This window comes from Panulirus ornatus, chromosome 10 (genome assembly GCF_036320965.1).
Source record: "Panulirus ornatus isolate Po-2019 chromosome 10, ASM3632096v1, whole genome shotgun sequence".
NCBI lineage: Eukaryota > Metazoa > Arthropoda > Malacostraca > Decapoda > Palinuridae > Panulirus > Panulirus ornatus.
The window spans coordinates 56,016,860-56,041,989 of NC_092233.1; the positions used below are offsets into that span (position 1 = coordinate 56,016,860).

A 25,130-nucleotide genomic window follows, 5' to 3' on the forward strand; every position below is an offset into this window, starting at 1 on the left:
GCCGCAGGGCGTACAGCTGCGACCCCCCACCAATCGCAGACCACGATGGAGAGGAAAGAATGGAAAGAGAAAGAACGGTTAGGTTACAAGTGATATAGGAGGGGCGTACAGCTGCGACCCCCCCACCAATCGCAAACCACGATGGAGAGGAAAGAATGGGAAGAGAAAGAACGGTGGTTAGGTTACAAGTGATATAGGAGGGGCGTACAGCTGCGACCCCCCACCAATCACAAACCACGATGGAGAGGAAAGAATGGGAAGAGAAAGAACGGTGGTTAGGTTACTAGTGATATAGGAGGGGCGTACAGCTGCGACCCCCACCAATCGCAAACCACGATGGAGAGGAAAGAATGGGAAGAGAAAGAACGGTGGTTAGGTTACAAGTGATATAGGAGGGGCGTGCAGCTGCGACCCCCCACCAATTGCAAACTACGATGGAGAGGAAAGAATGGGAAGAGAAAGAACGGTGGTTAGGTTACAAGTGATATAGGAGGGGCGTGCAACTGCAACCCCCCACCAATCGCAGACCACGATGGAGAGGAAAGAATGGAAAGAGAAAGAACGGTTAGGCTATGAGTGATATAGGAGGGAGGATGGGTTGAAGATTGGATTTTGATGTATAAGGCAAATGGTCTGGGAATGTCTTCTTTAATGACATTGATAATTACATAATTAATGGATGGTATGATGATTAATGGAGTAATTTGTAACATATTGATGTAAGATGGTTGTACGATGTTAGGAAATAACTAACAGATGTAGTGATGATATTTAGATCAACAGAGGCGACCAAATCCTAGTAACATAATCCAAAAACTGTGGGCAAAGCTGTGCACGAAGACACGATCCAAACTGCCAGATAAACTGTGGGAAATACATTATATAAACAGCATCATTGAATACCCACCACACAGGAAAATGGACTGGCAGAGCACCAGCGATTATAGAAACAGATGACAGACGGCCGTGACAGATAAGCCAGCAGCCTTCTCTGTGGGTGAGGGCCTAGTGAGGGGACAGGCCCTGGTGGGAGGGGACCTCTTGTGGGGACAGGACCTGGTGGGAGGGGACCTCTAGTGGGGACAGGACCTGGTGGGAGGGGACCTCTGGTAACAGGACCTGGTGGGAGGGGACATCTAGTGGGGACAGGACCTGGTGGGAGGAGACCTCTGGTGGGGACAGGACCTGGTGGGAGGGGACCTCTGGTAACAGGACCTGGTGGGAGGGGACCTCTGGTGGGGACAGGACCTGGTGGGAGGGGACCTCTAGTGGGGACAGGACCTGATAGGAGGGGACCTGATGTGGACAAGACCTAGTGGGACAGGAGGACCTGTTCGGACAGGACCTGCTGGGAGGGAACCTCTGGTGGGATGGAGACCTGGTGGGAGGGGGCCTTTTGGGACAGGAAATGATGGGAAGGGAGGGACCTCTGGTGAGGACAGGACCTGGAGGGAGAGGGGAGACCCGAAGGAGTGGGGGTGTGGGAGACGGGTCTGTGTGAAGACCCCAGCGGGGGTGGGTGGGGGGTGGAGGGGTGGCGGAGGTCAGGTCATGAGATTTAACCTAAATCCTTCCGATACGCGAAGCGTCACGAATTAAGAGCTTGTTATGAACAATGCTAATTACATACACACACACACACACACACACACACACACATTTTTTTTCTCTTCATTTTTTTTTTTTTTTGGATTGCCGGACAAAAGTGGACACACGGTGTTCAAAAATTCAAAGGTGAATAGCAGGTAAGGAGGGAATGTGAGAGAGAGAGAGAGAGAGAGAGAGAGAGAGAGAGAGAGAGAGAGAGAGAGAGAGAGATGAATCACCCTCTGATGGAAAAGAGATAGGAAGGGAAGCCATAAAAGTGGAAGAGAAAACATGGGGAAATGTTTTGCGGGCGAAGTCTAGAGAGAGAGAGAGAGAGAGAGAGAGAGAGAGAGAGAGAGAGGGGGGGGGGGGGGTCGAGTCAGTAGAAACGAAAACGGAAGTTTGTAAGTGATTAAGATTTTTCAAAGGAAACTTTTGAAAGAAAATGGAATGGGATTTTTGAAAAGTATGGTAAGGTTTATATATATATATATATATATATATATATATATATATATATATATATATATATATATTGGAAACGATCACAATTTAGCGCGTGATCAAGATATTCCTAAGAGTCCACGGAGAAAATGAAACACGATAAATTCCCAAGTGCCTTTTCGTGTAATGATCACATCATCAGGGGAGACACAAGAGAAAAATATAACAGTCAGCTGATATACAACGAAGAGACGTAGCTAGGACACCATTTGGTAAACATGCAATTGTCCAAGACAGACCTAGCTGCGTCTCTTCGTTGTATATCAAGTGACTTTTATATTTCTCTCTTGTCTCCACTGACGTGATTATTACACGAAAGTGCACTTGGGAACTTATCGTGTTTCATTTTCTCCGTGGACTCATAGGAATATATATATATATATATATATATATATATATATATATATGTATATATATAGGGAGGATTAACCCTCTAAGACTCAGTCCTCTGTTCTTAACGCCACCTCATTAACGCAGGAAGTGGCGAATTTATGAAACTAACCTAGGAACAGCTAACCACCTAGCACCCATTAAGCCCATCCACTGACTAACGCTCATCACCCATTACCTCCAGCCTAACGCCCCTTAATCTCTCCACCTCCCCTCTCTCCTCTTGCCCCTCCCAGGACCCAAATTAATCCCCCCTTCCCCTTTCCCCCTCTGGGCAACGTTATCTTTTTAATCAATTTCACTCAGGAGAGACTCTCCCAAAAAGCAGATTTAACTTTGGCATCTCAGTGATGAAGGAAGGAAGGAAGAAAGGAAGGAAGGAAGGGGGGGGGGGGGTTGATGACTAGGGGCATATGAAGGAAGGGGAGGGGCGCGGGCGGGAAGGAAGGAAGGGGGTTGGTGATGAAGGGGGCAAAGGAAGGAAGGGGAGGTGCCGGTGATGGGGAGATATGAAGGAAGGGAATGGAGCCCTTACCCATAAACCCCCCTTCATTCCCCCCTCCCCCCACACAGACCCTATTCGCACTATTTGTTTTGCATTAGAAAATGATAGATTTTTTTTAGTAGATGTATAAATGACGCAGTAACAACATCACTGCTATCTATCAGTACGTTGAACCCAACATTAATGCTATCTACCACGTGATAAACCCAACATCAATACTATCTATCTCCGTTCATGTACAGGCATCTCCGTTTCTGTTTCACTCCTCCGTTAATATAAGGGCATGCTCATGTTTCTCCTTCACTCCATCGCCAATGAGCATACTTCTATGTTAATATATACCTTCTGTGTTGATATATGAGTATACCTTCTATGTTACTATATACCTTCTCTGTGATATATATGAATATACCTTCTACGTCTAGACAAAGTATATGCGAATGGTGGAGCCAGGCTTGGCCTCGACAGATGTTGAACTTTGGGAAGGAAAACGAAAATATATTTGTACCAGAGAAAGTTTAGTGTCTGTTGAAAGAAAGGGAAAAAATAAACCTTTTCATCACGAGGTTACGACCCTTGAGCACCATGGTACGACCCTAGGGTACGACGGTACGACAACCGTGTTCAAGGGTCGTATCATCGTACACAAGGGTCGCACCGTCACGCTCTAGGGTCGTGCTCAAGGGTCGTACCAACGACCTGAAGGGACACAGACGAGCACCTCCCTCCTCCTCGGTGACACAGACAACTTGTCTAAATCCTTCCAGGCGACACAGACAACCATCGAAATCCTTCTTAGGTGACACAGAAACCCATCTAAATCCTTCTAGATGACACACACACACATTCGTCTAAATCCTTCCAGGTGACAGAGTAAGCCATCTAAATCCTTCTAAGTTACACATACACCCCATCTAAATCTCCCACCTCACCTCCATGCTACACGGAGACACACATGGCCCCCACCTCACCTCCATGCGACTCACATTACCCATGGCCCCACCTCACCTCCATGCGACACATACAGACACACATGGCCCAACCTCACCTCCATGCGACACCCATTACCCATGGCCCCAACCTCACCTCCATGCGACACACAGACACACACATGGCCCCACCTCACCTCCATGCGACACACACAGACACATATGGCCCCATCCTCACCTCCATGCGACACACACAGACCCATATGGCCCCACCTCACCTCCATGCGACACCCATTACCCATGGCCCCATCTCACTTCCATGCGACACGCACACACCCATGGCCCCCACCTCACCTCCATGCGACACACCCATGGCCCCCACCTCACCTCCATGCGACATACACAGACACACACATGGCCCCAACCTCACCTCCATGCGACACCCATTACTCATGGCCCCAACCTCACCTCCATGCGACACCCACACACACATGGCCCCACCTCACCTCCATGCGACACAGAGACATGGCCCAACCCTCACCTCCATGCGACACACACAGACCCATATGGCCCCACCTCACCTCCATGCGACACACACAGACACACACACACACACATGGCCCCCACCCTCACCTCCTGCTTCGTGATGTAGATGGGTTTGTTCATGATGAGCCATGTAGTGGTCTCCCAGCAGCCGGGGTGGGTGGTGGAGCCGTCGTAGGTCATGTAATGGTAGGTGCTGGGCAGGAGGCCAGCGAGGGAGAGGTGGCGGATGGGCCAGCGCTGACCCCGGTACACGACCTTCCCAAACCCCGACGAAAGGACACGAACCTCGTCATTCCCAACCTCGCCAACCTGAGGGAGGAAGACACACAAGATGACGCCCATGTGACTATATATACATCGTGGTATATAAATCTATTGAGGGATAAGGTATCTAGGGACTATATACGTCGTGGTATATAGATCTATTGAGGGATAAGGTATCTAGGGACTATATACATCGTGGTATATAAATCTATAAAGGGGTAAGGTATTTAGGGACTATATACATCGTGGTATATAAATCTATTGAGGGATAAGGTATCTAGGGACTATATACATCGTGGTATATAAATCTATAAAGGGGTAAGGTATCTAGGGACTATATACATCGTGGTATATAAATCTATTGAGGGATAAGGTATCTAGGGACAATATACATCGTGGTATATAGATCTATTGAGGGATAAGGTATCTAGGGACTATATACATCTTGGTATATAAATCTATAAGGGGGGTAAGGTATCTAGGGACTATATGCATCGTGGTGTATAGATCTAATGAGGGATAAAGTATCTAGGGACTACATACATCGTGGTATATAAATCTATAAAGGGGTAAGGTATCTCGGGACTATATACATCGTGGTATATAAATCTATTGAGGGATAAGGTATCTAGGGACTATATACATCGTGGTATATAGATCTATTGAGGGATAAGGTATCTAGGGACTATATACATCGTGGTATATAAATCTATAAAGGGGTAAGGTATCTAGGGACTATATACATCGTGGTATATAAATCTATTTAGGGATAAGGTATCTAGGGACAATATACATCGTGGTATATAGATCTATTGAGGGATAAGGTATCTAGGGACTATATACATCGTGGTATATAAATCTATAAAGGGGTAAGGTATCTAGGGACTGTATACATCATGGTATATAAATCTATTAAGGGATAAGGTATCTAGGGACAATACACATCATAATACATAAATATATTTGGCTTAGATACAGGCATAAAGTAGGTTATATACGCCGTGCTATATAAACATATTAGCCTCTGGTAAAGGCATCGTGACTATATACATCGTGATATATTAGTCTCTGGTACGGGCGTTTAGTGTCTATATACATCGTGCTATATAAAGACACGAACCTTGGGGACAGGCTTCTATTGACTATATACACCATGCTATATAAATATATTAGCCACAGGTACAGGCGTCTAGTGACTATATAAACAATGCTATATAAATATATTAGCCACAGACACAGGCATGTAGTGACTATATACACCGTCGTATATAAATATATCACCCTCAGGGACAGGTTTCAGGTCGCTATATACACTATGCTATACAAACATCGTAGCCTCAGGGACAAACAGCAAGTGACTATATACATCGAGTGACACATAAATGTACACAATATAAGGGGCAACCAGGCCAGCTGCTCACGCAACGCACCACAATATAAGGGGCAACCAGGCCAGCTGCTCACGCAACGCACCACAATATAAGGAGCAACCAGGCCAGCTGCTCACGCAACGCACCACAATATAAGGAGCAACCAGGCCAGCTGTTCACGCAACGCACCGCTCTATAAGGCAATGTTTATCACGACCATCTCGCTGGCCACGATCCTTCAACACCCTGCCCTCAACAGCTCTTCAAACCATCCATCATCACAGATATAAACATTCTTCTCCCTTTCTCTATCGCACACTTTAGTCTTCCTTACTCTCACCACTCCTTTCACCATACCCTAGATATTCATATACATTCCCCCTTCTTTCTCAGCCTTTTTTTTTTTTTAGTGTCCTTCTTAAAACCTAACCAAACCTAAAGCCTAAAACCTAACTTAAACTAAAGCCTAACCAAACCTAAAAACCTGACTTAACCTATAACCAAGTGAAACCCCCTCTCACGTTCCTTACGTGAGATGTGTGTGTGTGTGTGTGTGTGTGTGTGTGTGTGTGTGTGTGTGTGTAAGGATGGGGGGGGAGGGCAAATTATGGACACGCAAGATGGCGTTGGTTTCCCCACCCGACACACTATCATCTCCGTCAGCCATTTACCTCTGTTTCGTCTCCTGACGGAGTGCAAATTCGATGCCACTCCCCTCCCGTCGGCAGACTTCGTTATACAGAATGAGGGGAGGCGACGTTATAGAGCCAGCCAGAGAGAGAGAGAGAGAGAGAGAGAGAGAGAGAGAGAGAGAGAGAGAGAGAGAGGCTAGACACCTCCTCCTCAACCCACGGACCCAATGTCGACCTGGCTCCGAACCCTGACATGGCTGCCAGGGAAGGTAGAAGTGTCCATTATGACGCATCCTACCGGGTTCATTGTCTATGTACCGACAAGGGTGTGTGTGTGTGTGTGTGTGTGTGTGTGTGTGTGTCGTGTGTGTGGGTGGGTGTCTGTGTCAGTGTGCGTTTCTGGGTTCTTGTGTGTGTGTGTGTGTGTGTGTGTGTGTTTGTGTGTGTGTGTTTATGTGTGTTTGTGTACGTTTGTGCGTATGCTAGTGCATGTCTGTGTATGCATACGATCATGTCAATTCGTTTGCATGGATGCGTTTATCATCAATATATTAGTAGCCGTTTCCTGCGTTAGCGAGGTGGCGCCAGGAACAGACGAAGGGATGGCATTCAGTCGTTCATATCCTCTCTAAAACTCTCATGTGGTTTCCTATGACCTCTTCCTATGCCCTGTTTCAACCTAATGATAACATGTCGCTCCCCGTATGCAACATACCTCCAATTCGCTCTATCCCATATACATCTCACACCATCCTCCATATACAGGCTCTGAACCTTCAAAGCATGTTTTTATCTCCATCTTTCAACGTCCTTTTCGTTTTCCCCTTCTTCCCCGTTCCCTCCACGCCAGAAATGTATATTCTCTTGTTGAACCTCTCCTCACTCATCCTCTCCATTTGTCCAAACCATTTCAGTACACCCTCTTCTGCTGTCGCGTACATTCTCTGTTTATCACCATGCCTCTCTCTCACCCTATCATGGTTATGGTTTATGTATATATATATATATATATATATATATATATATATATATATATATATATATATATATATATATGTATGTATGTATATTAGTTCTGACACCCTGGTTTTGTCTGTTAATGCAGCGATGTCGTGTAAGACGTACATTTAACATTCATTTGAATTAACTTCGTGTCTGTTAAGAAAATCTTACCCTCCCCTCCACTCCCTCAGTCACATCCCTCCCATCCCCCCATGGTGGGATAGCATTACCATCGATCGAGGTTTCTTTGTGTATATTTGTCTGCGTCCATAACGTCGGTGTGCACGTAGGTATACAAAAATACAAGTATATTCCCTGCGTGTCGTAGAAGGCGACTAAAAGGGGGATGGGTGGGAGCGGGAGGACCTAGAAATCCTCCCCTCCTGTATTACTCCCCAATAAAAGAACAGAGCAAGGAGCCAAGTGAGGAACTCTCCCCTCTCAGGCTCTGTCGTCTGTTCTTGGAGCTACTTCGCTCACGCGGGAAATGGCGAGCGTATACCAACACAGGTCTACCTGAAGTAGATTCTTCTCCCAGAATATGTGTCTGTGTGGGTCTAGTAGAGTTCTTAGTAAATATGCTCAAGGTGTCTGTACATATTGTGTGGCACCATGAGGAAGCCTTCGTCGCTGCACATCTGCATATGTACCTACATACATATATACATACGTCAGTGCATCCATACTTACATACGGACATGCATACATATGTACACATATACATACATACTACATACATCATAAATGCATACATACTATTAAACTACATACATACATACACATACTCATATTACATACATACGGACATTCATACTACATACATACATACATACATACATACGTACATACATACATATATTCATACTACATACGTATATTCATACTACATACATGCATACATACATACATACATACCGAACACGTATGTCTTCTCATGCTAATGTTACATATATACTCAACAGCTTGGATGATAACACGGTGCAGTCACACAGCTTCAGACAGAGCGTGAACTCTGACCTTCGCTGTGACCTCTAGAAACACTGCTATCCTTGCTACATGTAGCATTATGGTATGGTAGCAATCATTGATAGATATGGTAGCAATCATTGCTAAGTATAGCAGCAGTCACCGCTAGGCGTGGTAGCAATCACAGCTAGGTATGGGAACTAAAATCTAGCATGAAACGTAGCTATAGCAACGGTAATTTCTACCAAAATATAGCATTCACCGCTAGCTATAGCAACAGTAATTTCTACCAAAATATAGCATTCACCGCTAGCTATGGCAACAGTAATTTCTACCAAAATATAGCATTCACCGCTAGCTATAGCAACAGTAATTTCTACCTAAATATAGCATTCACCGCTAGCTATAGCAACAGTAATTTCTACCAGAATATAGCATTCACCGCTAGCTATAGCAACAGTAATTTCTACCAGAATATAGCATTCACCGATAGCTATAGCAACAGTAATTTCTACCAGAATATAGCATTCACCGCTAGCTATAGCAACAGTAATTTCTACCAGAATATAGCATTCACCGCTAGCTATAGCAAGAGTAATTTCTGCTATCCAGCGCAACACAGCAGGTGCCAGATATGACTGGCGGATCTGATATCACAATAATAATAATTTCGTGATCAACCTTGATAACGAAAAAAAAAAAAAAAACGAAAGAAAGATGAATAAGGAGAAAAAGTAGAATCCAATACCCTTTCCTTGATGATTGAAGGGGATCCAATACCCTATATACCAGATTCAGCAAGTGACCATAAGTACATTTTCTAGTCACTTATATCTTCCTCCCGTACCTCCTTGTATGTATGCCATCATGCCATACAAAATTAGGCCATTTGATGTATAGTAAGGAAGTGTAGGGTTCTACAGCTACGGAGGAAGGGTATACATTTATACAGGCGTATGACCAACACGTATACTTGCTAAATCTATGATATATATACATAAAAACGTAATATACATTCGTCTAATTTCGACACACACAGACAAACACGCACACATACATATACACTCACACACACACACACACACACACACACACACACACACACACACACATTCGCGCGCGCGCTTGAATCATGCATGCCAACCCAGTGCTGAATATATGATACGAAAAGCCACGCAAGTTCAATTTGTCTTGCGTCTTCTTTCCTGTGGAAGGTGGCGTGGGCCAGCGTTCTTGATTGACATTTGTGCCTCTCGTGTGTGTGTGTGTGTGTGTGTGTGTGTCTCGCTTGTTTACAGAACAAACGGTGAATCCCTCTGGTGGGCAAAAGAGAGACTGTTAATAGTTTGATTGGCTGGTTGCGTGGCCAGCAGCAATGATTCAGAGAGACACGAAGGAAGTATGAGGATATATATATATATATATATATATATATATATATATATATATATATATATATATATATATATATATATACATCAGATCATCTTCAGGAGCTTGTGGATATGTCAGCGTCGAGTTACAAACAATAAGCATGCAGCGCTACATGCACGTCCGCCTACTGGTATGACCCATGACCCGATGTTTCCATTTGTTCTCTTGTCTTAGGCACGTTATCTACCTCCTTCCATAGCATCATTTTATTCTCCTAAAGTTTGATGGTACTCTCTCACCCCAACTCTCGTTTACCCTCTTTTTCAATCCATTCATCCTCCTCTTACCTCCTGCTGCTTTCTCTTATACATCTCCCAATCATTTGCACTCCTTCGTTGTAAGCATATCGTGCAAACGCTTCTCTTTTCTCTTCCCCTAACAACTTTGCTTCTTCATCCCACCACTCACTACCCTTTCTAATCTACCCTACCCACTTTACTTCATCATCCCACCACTCACTACCCTTTCTAATCTACCCTAACCACTTTACTTCTTCATCCCACCACTCACTACCCTTTCTAATCTGCCCACCTCCCACCTTTCTCATGCCACATGCATCTCTTGGACATGTCATCACTGCTTCCCGAAATACATCCCTTTCCTCACCCACTCCCCTCGCGTCATTTGCTCTCACCTTTTGCCATTCTACACTCAATCTCTCCTGGTAATTCGTCACACAAGTTTCCTTCCCAAGCTCACTTACTCTCACCACTCTCTTCTCCCCCCCAACATTCTCTCTTTCATTTTCAAAAACACTACAAATCTTCACCCTCGCCTCCACAAGATAGTGATCAGACATCCCTCCAGCTGTCTACGTCCCCCTCAACATTTATCCTCTGTGTCAGAGGTGGAGGGAACAAGGAGAATGGGGAGACCAAATATGAGATGAAAGGATGGAATGAAAAAGGATTTTGAGCAATCGGTGCCTGAACATGGAGGAGGGTGAAAGAAGCGCTCGGGAGAGGGTGAATTAGAACAATGTGGTATACTTGGGTCAACGTTCTATCAGTGGACTAAAACAGGGCATGTGAAACCCCCGGGGTAAACCATAGAAAGGTCTATGGGGCCTGGATGTCGATAGGGAGCTGTGGTTTCGATGCATTACATGTGACAGAGTGGATGTGAGCTGATGTGGCCTCTCTTCGTCTATTCCTGGCGAATCCTCGCTTACTCGAGAAACGGCGATATATATATATATATATATATATATATATATATATATATATATATATATATATATATATATATATTTTTTTTTTTTTTATTTTGCTTTGTCGCTGTCTCCCGCTTTTGCGAGGTAGCGCAAGGAAACAGACGAAAGAAATGGCCCAACCCACCCCCATACACATGTATATACACACACGTCCACACACGCAAATATACATACTTGTACATCTCAATGTACACATATATATACACACACAGACACATACATATATACCCATGCACACAATTCACACTGTCTGCCTTTATTCATTCCCATCGCCACCTCGCCACACATGGAATATATATATATATATATATATATATATATATATATATATATATATATAAGAAACCTTTAGGTCAAGTCACGCTAATACGTGAAAGCAAAACCAGTAATGGGAACCAGACAACCTTTGACCCAAGTTGGGTCATCCATAACCTCCCAGCGAAAATAATCCATGATATAGCTGTTAGGCACAACCCTTCCCTGCCAACTGTGACCCTTCCAGCACCCCTTAATGACCTCGTTTACTGGTAAAACACCCCCTTTGTTACCCTAGCCTGCCAGAGAGAGAGAGAGAGAGAGAAAGAGAGAGAGAGAGAGAGAGAGAGAGAGAGAGAGAGAGAGAGAGAGAGAGACTATACACACTGAATATATTCCTCCTTACATTTCTCTCCCGCTTGAAATGACCCTCACATTCCTTTCCCATTTAGAATGACCCTCACATTTCTTTCCCACTTAGAATGACCCTCACATTCCTTTTCCACTTAAAATGACCCTCACATTCCTTTCCCACTTAAAATGACCCCTCACATTCCTTTCCCACTTGAAATGAACCTCACATTCCTTTCCCACTTAGAATGACCCTCACATTCCTTTTCCACTTAAAATGACCCTCACATTCCCACTTAAAATGAACCTCACATTCCTTTCCCACTTGAATTGACCCTCACATTCCTTTTCCACTTAAAATGACCCTCACAGTCCTTTGCATACCCCTTGTGTATATATTTCGTTTTCGGTGTGTTCTGCCCTCGTAACATACATCTTCGGACTGTGGCAGTAATTTTCGAATTGGCTTATACCCCCATACTTAAAAATGCAATATTATTATCATTTATATTTTTTTTCATTACAATGAGTTCTTTAATAGATTCCCCAGCGTTTGTTCAAGGGCAATATGACGCACAACTTAACGAGCAGTCGTGGCAAAATATGTGGGACTAGGTTTTCTTTTTTTTTCGTCTTCAATTTCGGTTCTCGACATAGCTTTGTCGAGCGGGTGAATGAAACAATATTCATATATATATTTTTTTTCCTCTTTTCTGGCTAGAATCAAGAAGTGTAGTTCAGTCAGGATTGATAATCTTTTATAAGTCATGTACGTGTTATGATAATCTTTTGATGGGTTATTTTAGAACATGTTCCCCATATATATATATATATATATATATAATCGCATGTTTACCAAATGGCGTCCTAGCTTCGTCTCTTCGATGTATATCAACTGACTGTTATATATCTCTCTTGTGTCACCCCTGATGATGTGATTATTACACGAAAGTGCACTTGGGAACTTATCGTGTTTCATTTTCCCCGTGGACTCATAGGAATATATATAATAAATGGAGTGGCTTTGAGTAGGGTTCCAGCTAACATAGAAATAATAGTGATAGAGATGATGATAATAATAATAATAATAATAATAATAATAATAATAATAATAATAATAATGAAACCTACGTGTAATGTCCACCATTCTCTTTGTGTTCCCTGTTTAGATAAGTTTAGGAGGGGCAGGTAGAGTGGACTCTTGTGTGTTAGCGTTGCCTTTTACCCGAATCTCTCTCTCTCTCTCTCTCTCTCTCTCTCTCTCTCTCTCTCTCTCTCTCTCTCTCTCTCTCTCTCTCTCTCTCTCTCTCTCTTGTTCCCCTCATTGTCATAAATTCTCCTCTCTCAGTCTTCCATACTGCCTTTCCCTCCCCCCCTCCCCCCCTCCTCCCCCCTGGGCGTAGCTGCTGACCACTTCTACGCTTCTCCTAAAAGCTTTGGAGCAGCTTAACTTCAGCTTAGGGATGTAGCTTTTGAGTCGATGTGTTTCCCACTATAGCCAAGACCATAGCTTTCTTTGGCGATACCCTTCTATCTGCAGCTGAAAGTATAGTTTTCCAGATGTATATCTAACTCTTATCTTAGATTATATAGCTTCTTGGTATAGATCTGACCACAGCTAAAGACATGGTTTCTTATAGCTTCTTGATATAGTTCTGACCACAGCTAAAGACATGGTTTCTTATAGCTTCTTGATATAGTTCTGACCACAGCTAAAGACATGGTTTCTTTTAGTTTCTTGATATAGTTCTGACCACAGCTAAAGACATTGTTTCTTATAGCTTCTTGATATAGTTCTGACCACAGCGAAAGACATGGTTTCTCATGCGATATAGTTCTAACTGCAGCTAAGATTATAGCTTCTCAGCTACAAATAGCATCTTAGTATTGTTCTAACTACAGCTAAGAATATTGTTCCTAGATGATACAAAGCTAAGTAAGGCTAAGTGTGTTACGTTTCAAAGGCTGTAGTAGTAAATGCAGCTAAAGAATGTTATATATTCTGCTATAGCAGTAACTCCAGATGAAGAATGATATATACATCTGCTATAGCAGTAACTGCAGCTAAAGAAAGCTATATATATATATATATATATATATATATATATATATATATATATATATATATATATATATATATATATATATATCTTAGAAGCTATAGCTAAATACTGCCAACCATATCACGTCTTAGATGCTGGTAAATAAAGCTGAATATATTGTGTCAGTCGCCAAGATGCTCACAGTTTGTCGTAGGCACTTCAGTGCTAAGCTGTGAGACGACTTTACGCTGCTGTAAGGGTGAAATTCACATAGGAAAAGGGTTAGGGAGTGAACACTAAAGGCAACAACAATCCCGTCCCATTTTCTTTTGTTCTCTTCGTGCCCACGTTCACAGTAGCCATCTTGCCACGGATACGCATAAACACACACACACACACACACACACGCTGAAGTGAAGATGATGATAATGCTACATTACAATGCCCTGATGGATAAAGGAAACAAGTCTTTGGTGACAGAGATTCGTCCTTAGACACCTCAGCATGGCATGGTCTTGCCTCCTCCCGCCCCTTCCTTCACTTGATTCAGCATTCTTCTCTTCTTTCGAGCTTCTTTCACTCGCCGCTTCTTTCATCCTCGCCTCCAGTATTCACTCTCCGCTACGCCCTCTGTGGCTCAAGCCTTCGCTGTTACATCTTTCCCATCTTTGTCTCCCCTCAGACTTTTCCCGTCTCCCCTCACACCCCGTTTCCGTCTCCCCTCAATACCACATTACCCTTTCCACCCCTCACTATCGCCCGTTTCCCCCCCCCCCCTCTCTCACAAACAAGCATGAAAAAATGGTAATTAAGTTCTCCCCCCCCCCCATTCACCCATTCAACGGGGAGCCTCCTGTTCACAACAGACGCCCGGCAATCCTTCTGTTGACAGTCTGTTTACCTGGGACCGTTAAGTGTGTTTGTGTGTGTGTGTGTGTGTGTGTGTGTGTGTGTGTGTGTGTGTGTGTGTGTACTTGCCACTCCCCTTGAGACTCGAATCTTACTCTATCTCACAGCCACTCTATCTATACACTCTATCCCCCCCCTACGCTATAACTATAGATTGTATAGAGAGGCTCTATACCCTTAGTCTCTCTATCCTTGCACTCCTTCTCTATCCTAATCCTATATTCTATAGTCTTGCATCCTCTATCCACACTCGCTCCACTCCCATCACCTCCCTATTCCTTACTCCCCCTTTCTACAGCGTTTCCCATCCCTACATTAGATCGCGTTAAGAAAATCTTTTAGATACTCTATATATGATGATATACTGATATACTATCAGTAAGGTATTTCAGGGGATATGCTATATATCATGGTATACTATAGGATCATTTTGGAATAGTCTAAATATATGATGGTATACTCTCATGAAAATCCTTTTGGGGTATTCAATATATAGTCATATCGTCTCAGGAATATCACTTGGAATCCAATTCTCTCTCTATGAAGGTATACTATCAAGATATTCTTTTGGAATATTTTGTACATGATGGTATACTATCAAGAAATTCCTTTGGAAAGTTGTATAGATGACGGTAAACTATAAGTGAAGAAAAATCTTTTGGATTTCTACACACATCAAAAAGGAGGCTTTGAGAAACTAATGATTAAGTCAGAAAAGGGAAATAAGGAATTCAACCCCAAAATAATTAACATAACTGGAAAAAAGTAGAAGAAAGAAAACGGTAACACACAGGTATTTGGGGGTCAAAAATATATATATCCTTCATCTGCATAGAATTTGGTCATCTTGAGCGACGAGGTCAACACAGGAAAGCAGATGACCCAACAAGCACAAAAGTCCTTATAACTCTCTGTTTTTTGCCCCCCATCCCACCTCGCACCACCCCGACACACACACACACACACACACACACACACACACATACACACACACACACACACACACACGATTATTTCTGTCAACGTTTTATCATGATTACGACCAATCACAGACGCGGATTCCTTCGCTAGATAATTCTGGCGGTGGAAATAATTACCCCGCGACGTGGCTCCCCATTTTCTTTCGCGAGTGTGTGTGTGTGTGTCCGTCCGTCCGTGTGTGTCCCCAAGCTGACGATTAGGTAATTAAAGGGGCGGGTCGACACGCTTCCGCTCCTGCAGCCGACGTGTGTGTGTGTGTGTGTGTGTGTGTGTGTGTGTGTGCGTGTGTGGTTCGCTAACGAACCCTGTAACGAACCTGTGAACCGTCCCAAGGATTTATCTACGGTTTTCTCATCTATTCTTAATTATTAAGCTTTTTTTTTTTGTTAGTCTCGCCTTACATACGTTTTCCTTACTTACGTTTTCCTTTTATATAGAAAACGTTGATGTTGCTGGAGTTCATTTGCTGACTACGAAAACCTAAATCAAAATAGAACTGATGGTGTATTTTTTTCTAATGCACTGTGACCATCTCACCACTTGTGCTTAACAGTCTCAAACATATACTCACTGGGTTGTGAGAGAGAGACCAATAATTGCATTCATAATGAGTCAAATCTCTCTCTCTCTCTCTCTCTCTCTCTCTCTCTCTCTCTCTCTCTCTCTATCTATCTATCTATCTATCTCTCTCTCACTTCAGAACTGTTACCCCTTTTAAACACTTGGCAATCAACCCCTCTTTTTTTTTTTTTTTTCTATTTCGAACATCCGCGTGTTTACTCGCATGTGGTCCATGGTGTGCATCCGTTGCACGGGACTAAAGATACCATCTCTATCAACTCCCACCTCTCCCTCCACCAGTCGCTATCCCGATCAACAGCGATTTGTCCCGTGTGCATTCCTCCCTTCCCAGCGCACATCATCTTCAACCCTCGCTGCTCCGTGCCCTTCTCTCTCTCTCTCTCTCTCTCTCTCTCTCTCTCTCTCTCTCTCTCTCTCTCTCTCTCTCTCTCTCTCTCTCTTAGTCACAAGAGCTACAGTCCCTGCTAGCAAGCCAGCTGGCACAACCTGAGGGCAAGGGGAAGGTCTTCGGTTCGTCCGGACGCGTCTAGGGTACGAACCCAGGTTCGCACCAACGGCGGACGAACCAGCGAATTCCCCTACTGACGCAGCCTCGCTCGTCCACAGGGGGCTGTGGGGTCAGAGCGGCTTGTGTGGGAGGGGAGGATAATTGGGGTAAGGGAAGGGAGGGGGGAAGGAAAGTAGGTTTGGTGTGGGTGGGACTATGGTGTGTGTGGGGGGAGGATGAGGGTTTGGGCGGAGCAGGGAGAGGTAGAGAGGGTTGGGGGGGGAGGGGGGGGGCGCAAAAAGGGGTAGAGCCGCTTATGGTATTTGGTTGTGGAGGCTTTACGCGCACGGAGAGAGAGAGAGAGAGAGAGAGAGAGAGAGAGAGAGAGAGAGAGAGAGAGAGAGAGAGAGAGACAGACAGACAGACAGACAGAGAAACAGAGAGAGAGTTTATCCACCATGTGAATATATATATATATATATATATATATATATATATATATATATATATATATATATATATACATATAAATATGTATATATAAATTTGGAACGGCAGAATAATCGCGTTATCGCCCAAAATATCGTGATGCTAAAGTAATGACGACGAATTTAGAATGCGAGAAAATGATCTTATTATGATATCCAGATATTGTGAAGTTAATGAATGATAAGATGACCAAGTTAATAACCGGTGCAAACTAGTAAATCCTTCATAATTAACGCTGCAGATAATAACTGTAAATATCCTTATCATTTATTGTAATCAGTTTACCTTATATATATATATATATATATATATATATATATATATATATATATATATATATATATATATATATATATATCCTCACTATGTCACCCTTATTACAATATTATACAGTCTTAAAACCCATTTTGCTTCCTCATCTCAGCGCGCCATCTCTCTCTCTCTCTCTCTCTCTCTCTTACCTGGACCATGATGGCAAGGCCGACGATCCCGTTGGAGCCAAGCCTCGCCTCGCTCATGTTGCGGTATAAGTCAGCGTTGTATCCGTACATCTGGATCTGAAATGGAACAAGTTAAATGAAGACCACAACGTCTCAATATATATATATATATATATATATATATATATATATATATATATATATATATATATATTATATATATTATATATATGTGTGTGTGTGTGTGTGTGTGTGTGTACACTCACGTTAGCGAGATAGCGCTAAGAACAAAGGACTGAGTCTTAGAGGGAATATGCTCACTTGGCCTCCTTCTCTGTTCCTTCTTTTGGAAAATCAAAAACGGGAGAGGGAAAGGATTTCCAGCCCTCCCGCTCCCTCCTCTTTTAGTCGCCTTCTACGACACGCAGGGAATACGTGGGAAGTATTCTTTTTCCCCTATCCCCCGGGATAATATATATATATATATATATATATATATATATATATATATATATATATATATATATATATATATATGTATATTTATATATATATATATATATATATATATATATATATATATATATATATATATATATATATATATATTTCTTTGGTGACGTATACGTCACGAGTATGTGTATACTTCGTTTTCTGTACTTCGACTAATATAGTTTCATATAAAAATCTTTCCGTATCACATCTTCGTCTCAGGCTTAGGCGAATATTGATCACTTTATCTGTAGCTCTCGCTGTCTCATTACTCATTACCGTACCATTTCCCACAACCTAATTAAATGTGATTATAAGGTTGTCTGTACAATTCGTTTATCTACGTACTTTAGAAAACGGATTACAACTCCCCCACCATTGGATATGATCAATCATTTCCGATGTGATTTTGATGATCATATTCTTCGTGGCTTCGATTACAGGAAACTGATTAATTCTATAATTTTCTATCATTTGTCCAGATCTATAGTCACTTTTTTCTCTATACAACGAAAGGAGAACTTGATATACAGTATAGTTTTGCTATATATGATATATCTAATTATAACTTTGATAATGTTTATGATAATCGTATCACCTCATTCTGTTATAATTTATACTTATAATATTCTATTCATTTTTCCTTTATCATAGATTATTACACTATCTTTACAGAACCTTTCTTTATATATATATGCGTCTTATAAGTTTACATCACCATGGTATCATTTGAATCCATCATAATGACATCATTTGCATATATCTCTCTCCCACACCCCACCCCCCCCACCCCCCACCGTTATCATATTCACATACGCAGTATATTGCACAGCGTCCTTTTATCTAGGCTATAGTTTGATATCATAAATATGGTGTTATCTGCGCCTCTCGCCTGCTCTCTATACATAATTTATCTTCCGTCATTCCCTTCCCTTATTTATCAGATGTTCTTATCGTCCTTTGGGGGGGGGGGAGAAAGAGAATAATAGTGATGATAGAAGCATAGAAATATAGCATTATTATCATTTTTCTATTTTTTTTTTAATCTTTCTCTTTCATACTATTCGCCATTTCCCGCAGTAGCGAGGTAGCGTTAAGAACAGAGGACTGGGCCTTTGAGGGAATATCCTCACCTGGCCCCCTTCTCTGTTCCTTCTTTTGGATAATTAACAAAAAAAAAAAAATGAGAGGGGAGGATTTCCAGCCCCCGCTCCCTTCCCTTTTAGTCGCCTTCTACGACACGCAGGGAATACGTGGGAAGTATTCTTTCTCCCCTATCCCCAGGGATATATATATATATATATATATATATATATATATATATATATATATATATATTATATATTATGATTTATATCTTTAGCCAGTTTGTGTGACGCTAAGACGTCCCTCGTCTGGTATTTGGAATAGAGTGGCTCAAGTGTTTAAATAAATTTGATGATGATTGACGCCATTACTTCAACAACTCCAAAGATCCCCCAGAGAAGCTCCAGCAGGCCACTTCAACACCTCCAAAGACCCCCCAGAGAAGCTCCAGCAGGCCACTTCAACAACTCCAAAGATCCCCCAGAGAAGCTCCAGCAGGCTACTTCAACACCTCCAGAGATCCCCAAGAGAAGATTTAGCAGACTTTTCAACAACTCTTTAAAGAACCCCCCAGAGAAGCTCCAGCAGGCCACTTCAACAACTCCAAAGATCCCCCCCAGAGAAGCTCCAGCAGGCTACTTCAACAACTCCAGAGATCCCCAAGAGAAGATTTAGCAGACTTTTCAACAACTCTTTAAAGAACCCCCCAGAGAAGCTCCAGCAGGCCACTTCAACAACTCCAAAGACCCCCCAGAGAAGCTCCAGCAGGCCACTTCAACAACTCCAAAGACCCCCCCAGAGAAGCTCCAGCAGGCTACTTCAACAACTCCAAAGATCCCCCAGAGAAGCCACAGCAGGCCACTTCAACAACTCCAAAGACCCCCCCAGAGAAGCCACAGCAGGCTACTTCAACAACTCCAAAGACCCCCCCAGAGAAGCCACAGCAGGCTACTTCAACACCTCCAAAGATCCCCCCCCCCCCCCAGAGAAGCTCCAGCAGGCTACTTCAACTCCAAAGATCCCCCAGAGAAGATTTAGCCAAGTTTCTTTATATTCTTTTTCTTTTCCAATGTCTTAAGACAGAATGAGATTCTCGTCCTTCATCCCTCATCACCATCGACTCCTTTGGTCCCACAGCCAAAATATTTATTCCATACTCTCTCTCTCTCTCCTTTTTCGACAGTGCCAAGGAAATACGAGTAAATTCACAAGCACCCACCCACCCACACACACACACACACACACACACACAAACTGAACAATATAATCAAGATATTTTTCTTCCATTCTTGAAAAGTATGGCTCCATTAGGCGTTTTTTCTTTTTGCACTACTTCGCACATTTTCCGTTGCTGAAAGTGTCAAAGGCTCTCCCCCCCACTTTCTCCACCCACCCACACCGCCCTTACTACTTATTTTGCACCCTTTATCTTAGCTTTATCTGATCTTTACTTTTTGTCTTTGTTTCTCCCTCTCTACCCCCCAAGCTGCTGCTGAAGGAGTGGGTGGAAATGCCACAGAAACCAGTGTGTGTGTGTGTGTGTGTTGTCCATGTACACGTATGGAAGTCCAAGATGGTAGGCTGCCACCGTCTCTCTCTCTCTCTCTCTCTCTCTCTCTCTCTCTCTCTCTCTCTCTCTCTCTCTCTGGAGGGAAAGCAGAGGGGGTAGTGGCTGAAGGAGGGAGGGAAGAAATGAAAGAGGATGAAAAGGAAAGAAGGAAGGAGGGAAAGAAAGAGGGACAAAGGAAGAAAGGAAGGGAACAAGGAGGAAAGAAAAGACAGAAGAAGGATGGAAGGGAAGAACGAAGAAAGGATGGAAGAAAGTAAGGGACAAAAAAAGGGCGGAAAGGAAGGAAGGAAGAAAGTAAGGAAAGAAGGAGGGAAGAATGAAAGGTGGAAGAAGGAGGGAAGAAACCAATGAACGAAGGGGATGAAGAAAAGGAGAAAAAAGAAGAAAAAGTTTAATGGAGGCGAGCGAAAAAGTATGAAGATCTTTGGATAAGCGACGCCAAAATGTAAAGAACTTTAAGCTGATCTCGCTGAAACCAAAAGAATTTCAACCTGGTGTCGCCAAAGTATAAAAGTTTGAGGATGCCTGAGCCAAAATGTTAAAGAGCATTGAGCTGCTTACGCCAAAAATATAGAGGAATTTAATCCTGAAGCCGCAAAAATACGTCAAAATATAAGGGAGTTTTTAAGCTGGCTACGCCAAAATATTTTAGAGCTTTTAGCTAGTTACGCCAAAATATATAAAGACCTTTCAGCTCGCTACGCCAAAATATAAAGGAGTTTTTAGATGGCTACGCCAAAATATCCAGAGCTTTTAGCTGGCTACGCCAAAATATCCAGAGCTTTTAGTTGGCTACGCCAAAATATTCAGAGCTTTTAGCTGGCTACGCCAAAATATCCAGAGCTTTTAGTTGGCTACGCCAAAATATTCAGAGCTTTTAGCTGGCTACGCCAAAATATAAAGGAGTTTTGAGCTGGCTACGCGAAAATATAAAAGTTTTGAGCTGGCTACGCCAAAATATAAAGAGTTTTAGTTGGCTACGCCAAAATATAAAGAGTTTTAGTTGGCTACGCCAAAATATAAAGAGTTTTAGTTGGCTACGCCAAAATATAAAGAGTTTTAGTTGGCTACGCCAAAATATAAAGAGTTTTAGTTGGCTACGCCAAAATATAAAGAGTTTTAGTTGGCTACGCCAAAATATAAAGAGTTTTAGTTGGCTACGCCAAAATATAAAGGAGTTTTGAGCTGGCTACGCCAAAATATAAAGAGTTTTAGTTGGCTACGCCAAAATATAAAGGAGTTTTGAGCTGGCTACGCGAAAATATAAAAGAGTTTTAAGCTGGCTACGCCAAAATATAAAGGAGTTTTGAGCTAGCTTCGCCAAAATATAACGAATTTCAGGCTGCTGGAGTCGCCAAAGTAATAAAGAATCTTAACCTGGCCCCGCCAAAATATCAGGGTTCTCCCGGTGATGTTTAAGAGAGACTTTATATTTATGGTGGAGGTGTCGCCCTGAGGGCCATTAGCCAGCCTGTCAAACTGCTTGACCACACGAGCCAACACCAGGGAGGGTGAGGCCCCTTGCCCTATCAGGGAGGACGAGGCCCCTTGCCCTATAAGGGAGGGTGAGGCCCTTGCCCTATCAGGGAGGGTGAGGCCCTTGCCTATCAGGGAAGGTGAGGTTCTTGCCCTATCAGGGAGACTGAGGCCCCTTGCCCTATAAGGGAGGGTGAGGCCCTTGCCCTATAAGGGAGGGTGAGGCCCCTTGCCCTATCAGGGAGGGTGAGGCCCCTTGCCCTATAAGGGAGGGTGAGGTTCTTGCCCTATCAGGGAAGGTGAGGTTCTTGCCCTATCAGGGAGACTGAGGCCCTTGCCCTATCAGGGAAGGTGAGGTTCTTGCCCTATCAGGGAGGGTGAGGCCCCTTGCCCTATCAGGGAGGACGAGGCCCTTGCCCTATAAGGGAGGGTGAGGCCCCTTGCCCTATCAGGGAGGGTGAGGCCCCTTGCCCTATAAGGGAGGGTGAGGCCCTTGCCCTATCAGGGAGGGTGAGGCCCTTGCCCTATCAGGGAGGGTGAGGCCCTTGCCCTATCAGGGAGGGTGAGGCCCTTGCCTATCAGGGAAGGTGAGGTTCTTGCCCTATCAGGGAGACTGAGGCCCTTGCCCTATCAGGGAGGACGAGGCCCTTGCCCTATCAGGGAGGACGAGGCCCTTGCCCTATAAGGGAGACTGAGGCCCTTGTTCTATGAAGGAAACTGAGCCCTTGCCCTGTTAAGGAGGACGAGGCCTTAGCCCTATCAGGGAGGCTGAGCCCTTGTCTTATCAGGTATCGGGAGCCCTTTCCCTGTCAGGTAGGGGAGCCCTTGCCCTATGAAGGAGGCTGAGGCCTCTAATAATCTACCAGGTTGAGCTCCCTCACGTAATCTACCAGGTTGAGCTCCCTCACGTAATCTACCAGGTTGAGCTCCCTCATGTAATCTACTAGGTTGAGCTCCCTCATGTAATCTACTAGGTTGAGCTCCCTCACGTAATCTACCAGGTTGAGCTCCCTCACGTAATCTACCAGGTTGAGCTCCCTCACGTAATCTACCAGGTTGAGCTCCCTCACGTAATCTACCAGGTTGAGCTCCCTCACGTAATCTACCAGGTTGAGCTCCCTCACGTAATCTACCAGGTTGACCTCCCTCACGTAATCTACCAGGTTGAGCTCCCTCACGTAATCTACCAGGTTGAGCTCCCTCACGTAATCTACCAGGTTGACCTCCCTCACGTAATCTACCAGGTTGAGCTCCCTCACGTAATCTACCAGGTTGAGCTCCCTCACGTAATCTACCAGGTTGAACTCCCTCACGTAATCTACCAGAAAAGAGGGTAAGGGAGATAAATCTTCTCCCTCACTGTCCAGTTCAGGGACAGTGAGGGAGAGAGGGAGGGAGGGAGGCTGGCTGGAATCTTTAAACTCCATCGCACATCCATCATCATCAGCATATCATTAAAGAGATGGAAGGGAAGGGTGTATGGCCTGAGGCCAAGTGTGTGTGTGTGTGTGTGTGTGTGTGTGTGTGTGTGTGTGTGGGTGGGTGTGTGTGTGGGGGGGAGTGATAGATTGTTTAATAGCATTTGTCTACTACTACTACTACCCCTGCTGCTACTTCTACTACTGCTACTACTACAAATAATGATAATAATAATAATAATAATAATGATAATAATAATGATAATAATGATAATAATAATGATGATAATGATAATAATAATAATAATAATAATAATAATAATAATAATAAAGATAATGATAATTATAATGATAATAGTAATAATGATGATAATAATAATAACAATACTCGCTGTAGATAATTCTTGTTCGCCAAATATATATATATATATATATATATATATATATATATATATATATATATATATATATATATATATATATATATGTGTGTGTGTGTGTGTGTGTGTGAGGTGGTTTGATCGAGTAAGTAACGTAAGGGTAAGAGAGATGTGTGGAAATAAAAAGAGCGTGGTTGAGAGAGCAGAAGAGGGTGTTTTGAAGTGGTTTGGGCACATGGAGAGAATGAGTGAGGAAAGATTGACCAAGAGGATATATGTGTCGGAGGTGGAGGGAACGAGGAGAAGTGGGAGACCAAATTGGAGGTGGAAAGATGGAGTGAAAAAGATTTTGTGTGATCGGGGCCTGAACATGCAGGAGGGTGAAAGGAGGGCAAGGAATAGAGTGAATTGGATCGATGTGGTATACCGGGGTTGACGTGCTGTCAGTGGATTGAATCAAGGCATGTGAAGCGTCTGGGGTAAACCATGGAAAGCTGTGTAGGTATGTATATTTGAGTGTGTGGACTTGTATGTATATACATGTGTATGGGGGTGGGTTGGGCCATTTCTTTCGTCTGTTTCCTTGCGCTACCTCGCAAACACGGGAGACAGCGACAAAAAAAAAAAAAAAAAAAATATATATATATATATATATATATATATATATATATATATATATATATATATATATATATGTATACTTTTAATTTACTACACCTGATGAATAAATGACTCCATCAGACACGATGAATTTCGTGTCAAGATGTGTCCGAGTGCTATTGCTTGATGTAATTCAAATAATTAATGATATGCAGTTATAATAAAATAAG

The 25,130-nt window shown here is 43.1% G+C and overlaps 1 protein-coding gene across 2 annotated transcripts in view; it reads right to left on the minus strand.

The window, feature by feature from the left end:
• Positions 1-25,130, minus strand: part of CARPA (Carbonic anhydrase-related protein A) — a 238,089-nt gene that overhangs the window by 8,367 nt on the left and 204,592 nt on the right. For both annotated transcript variants that reach the window (XM_071665915.1, XM_071665914.1), the window contains 3 exons: positions 17,900-17,995; positions 4,549-4,770; positions 1-16 (listed from right to left, as the gene is read on the minus strand). The exon at positions 1-16 is cut by the window's left edge and continues 162 nt beyond it. In XM_071665915.1, coding sequence (XP_071522016.1) covers positions 1-16; positions 4,549-4,770; positions 17,900-17,995 — 334 coding nt within the window. The remainder of the gene's footprint in view (positions 17-4,548; positions 4,771-17,899; positions 17,996-25,130) is intronic.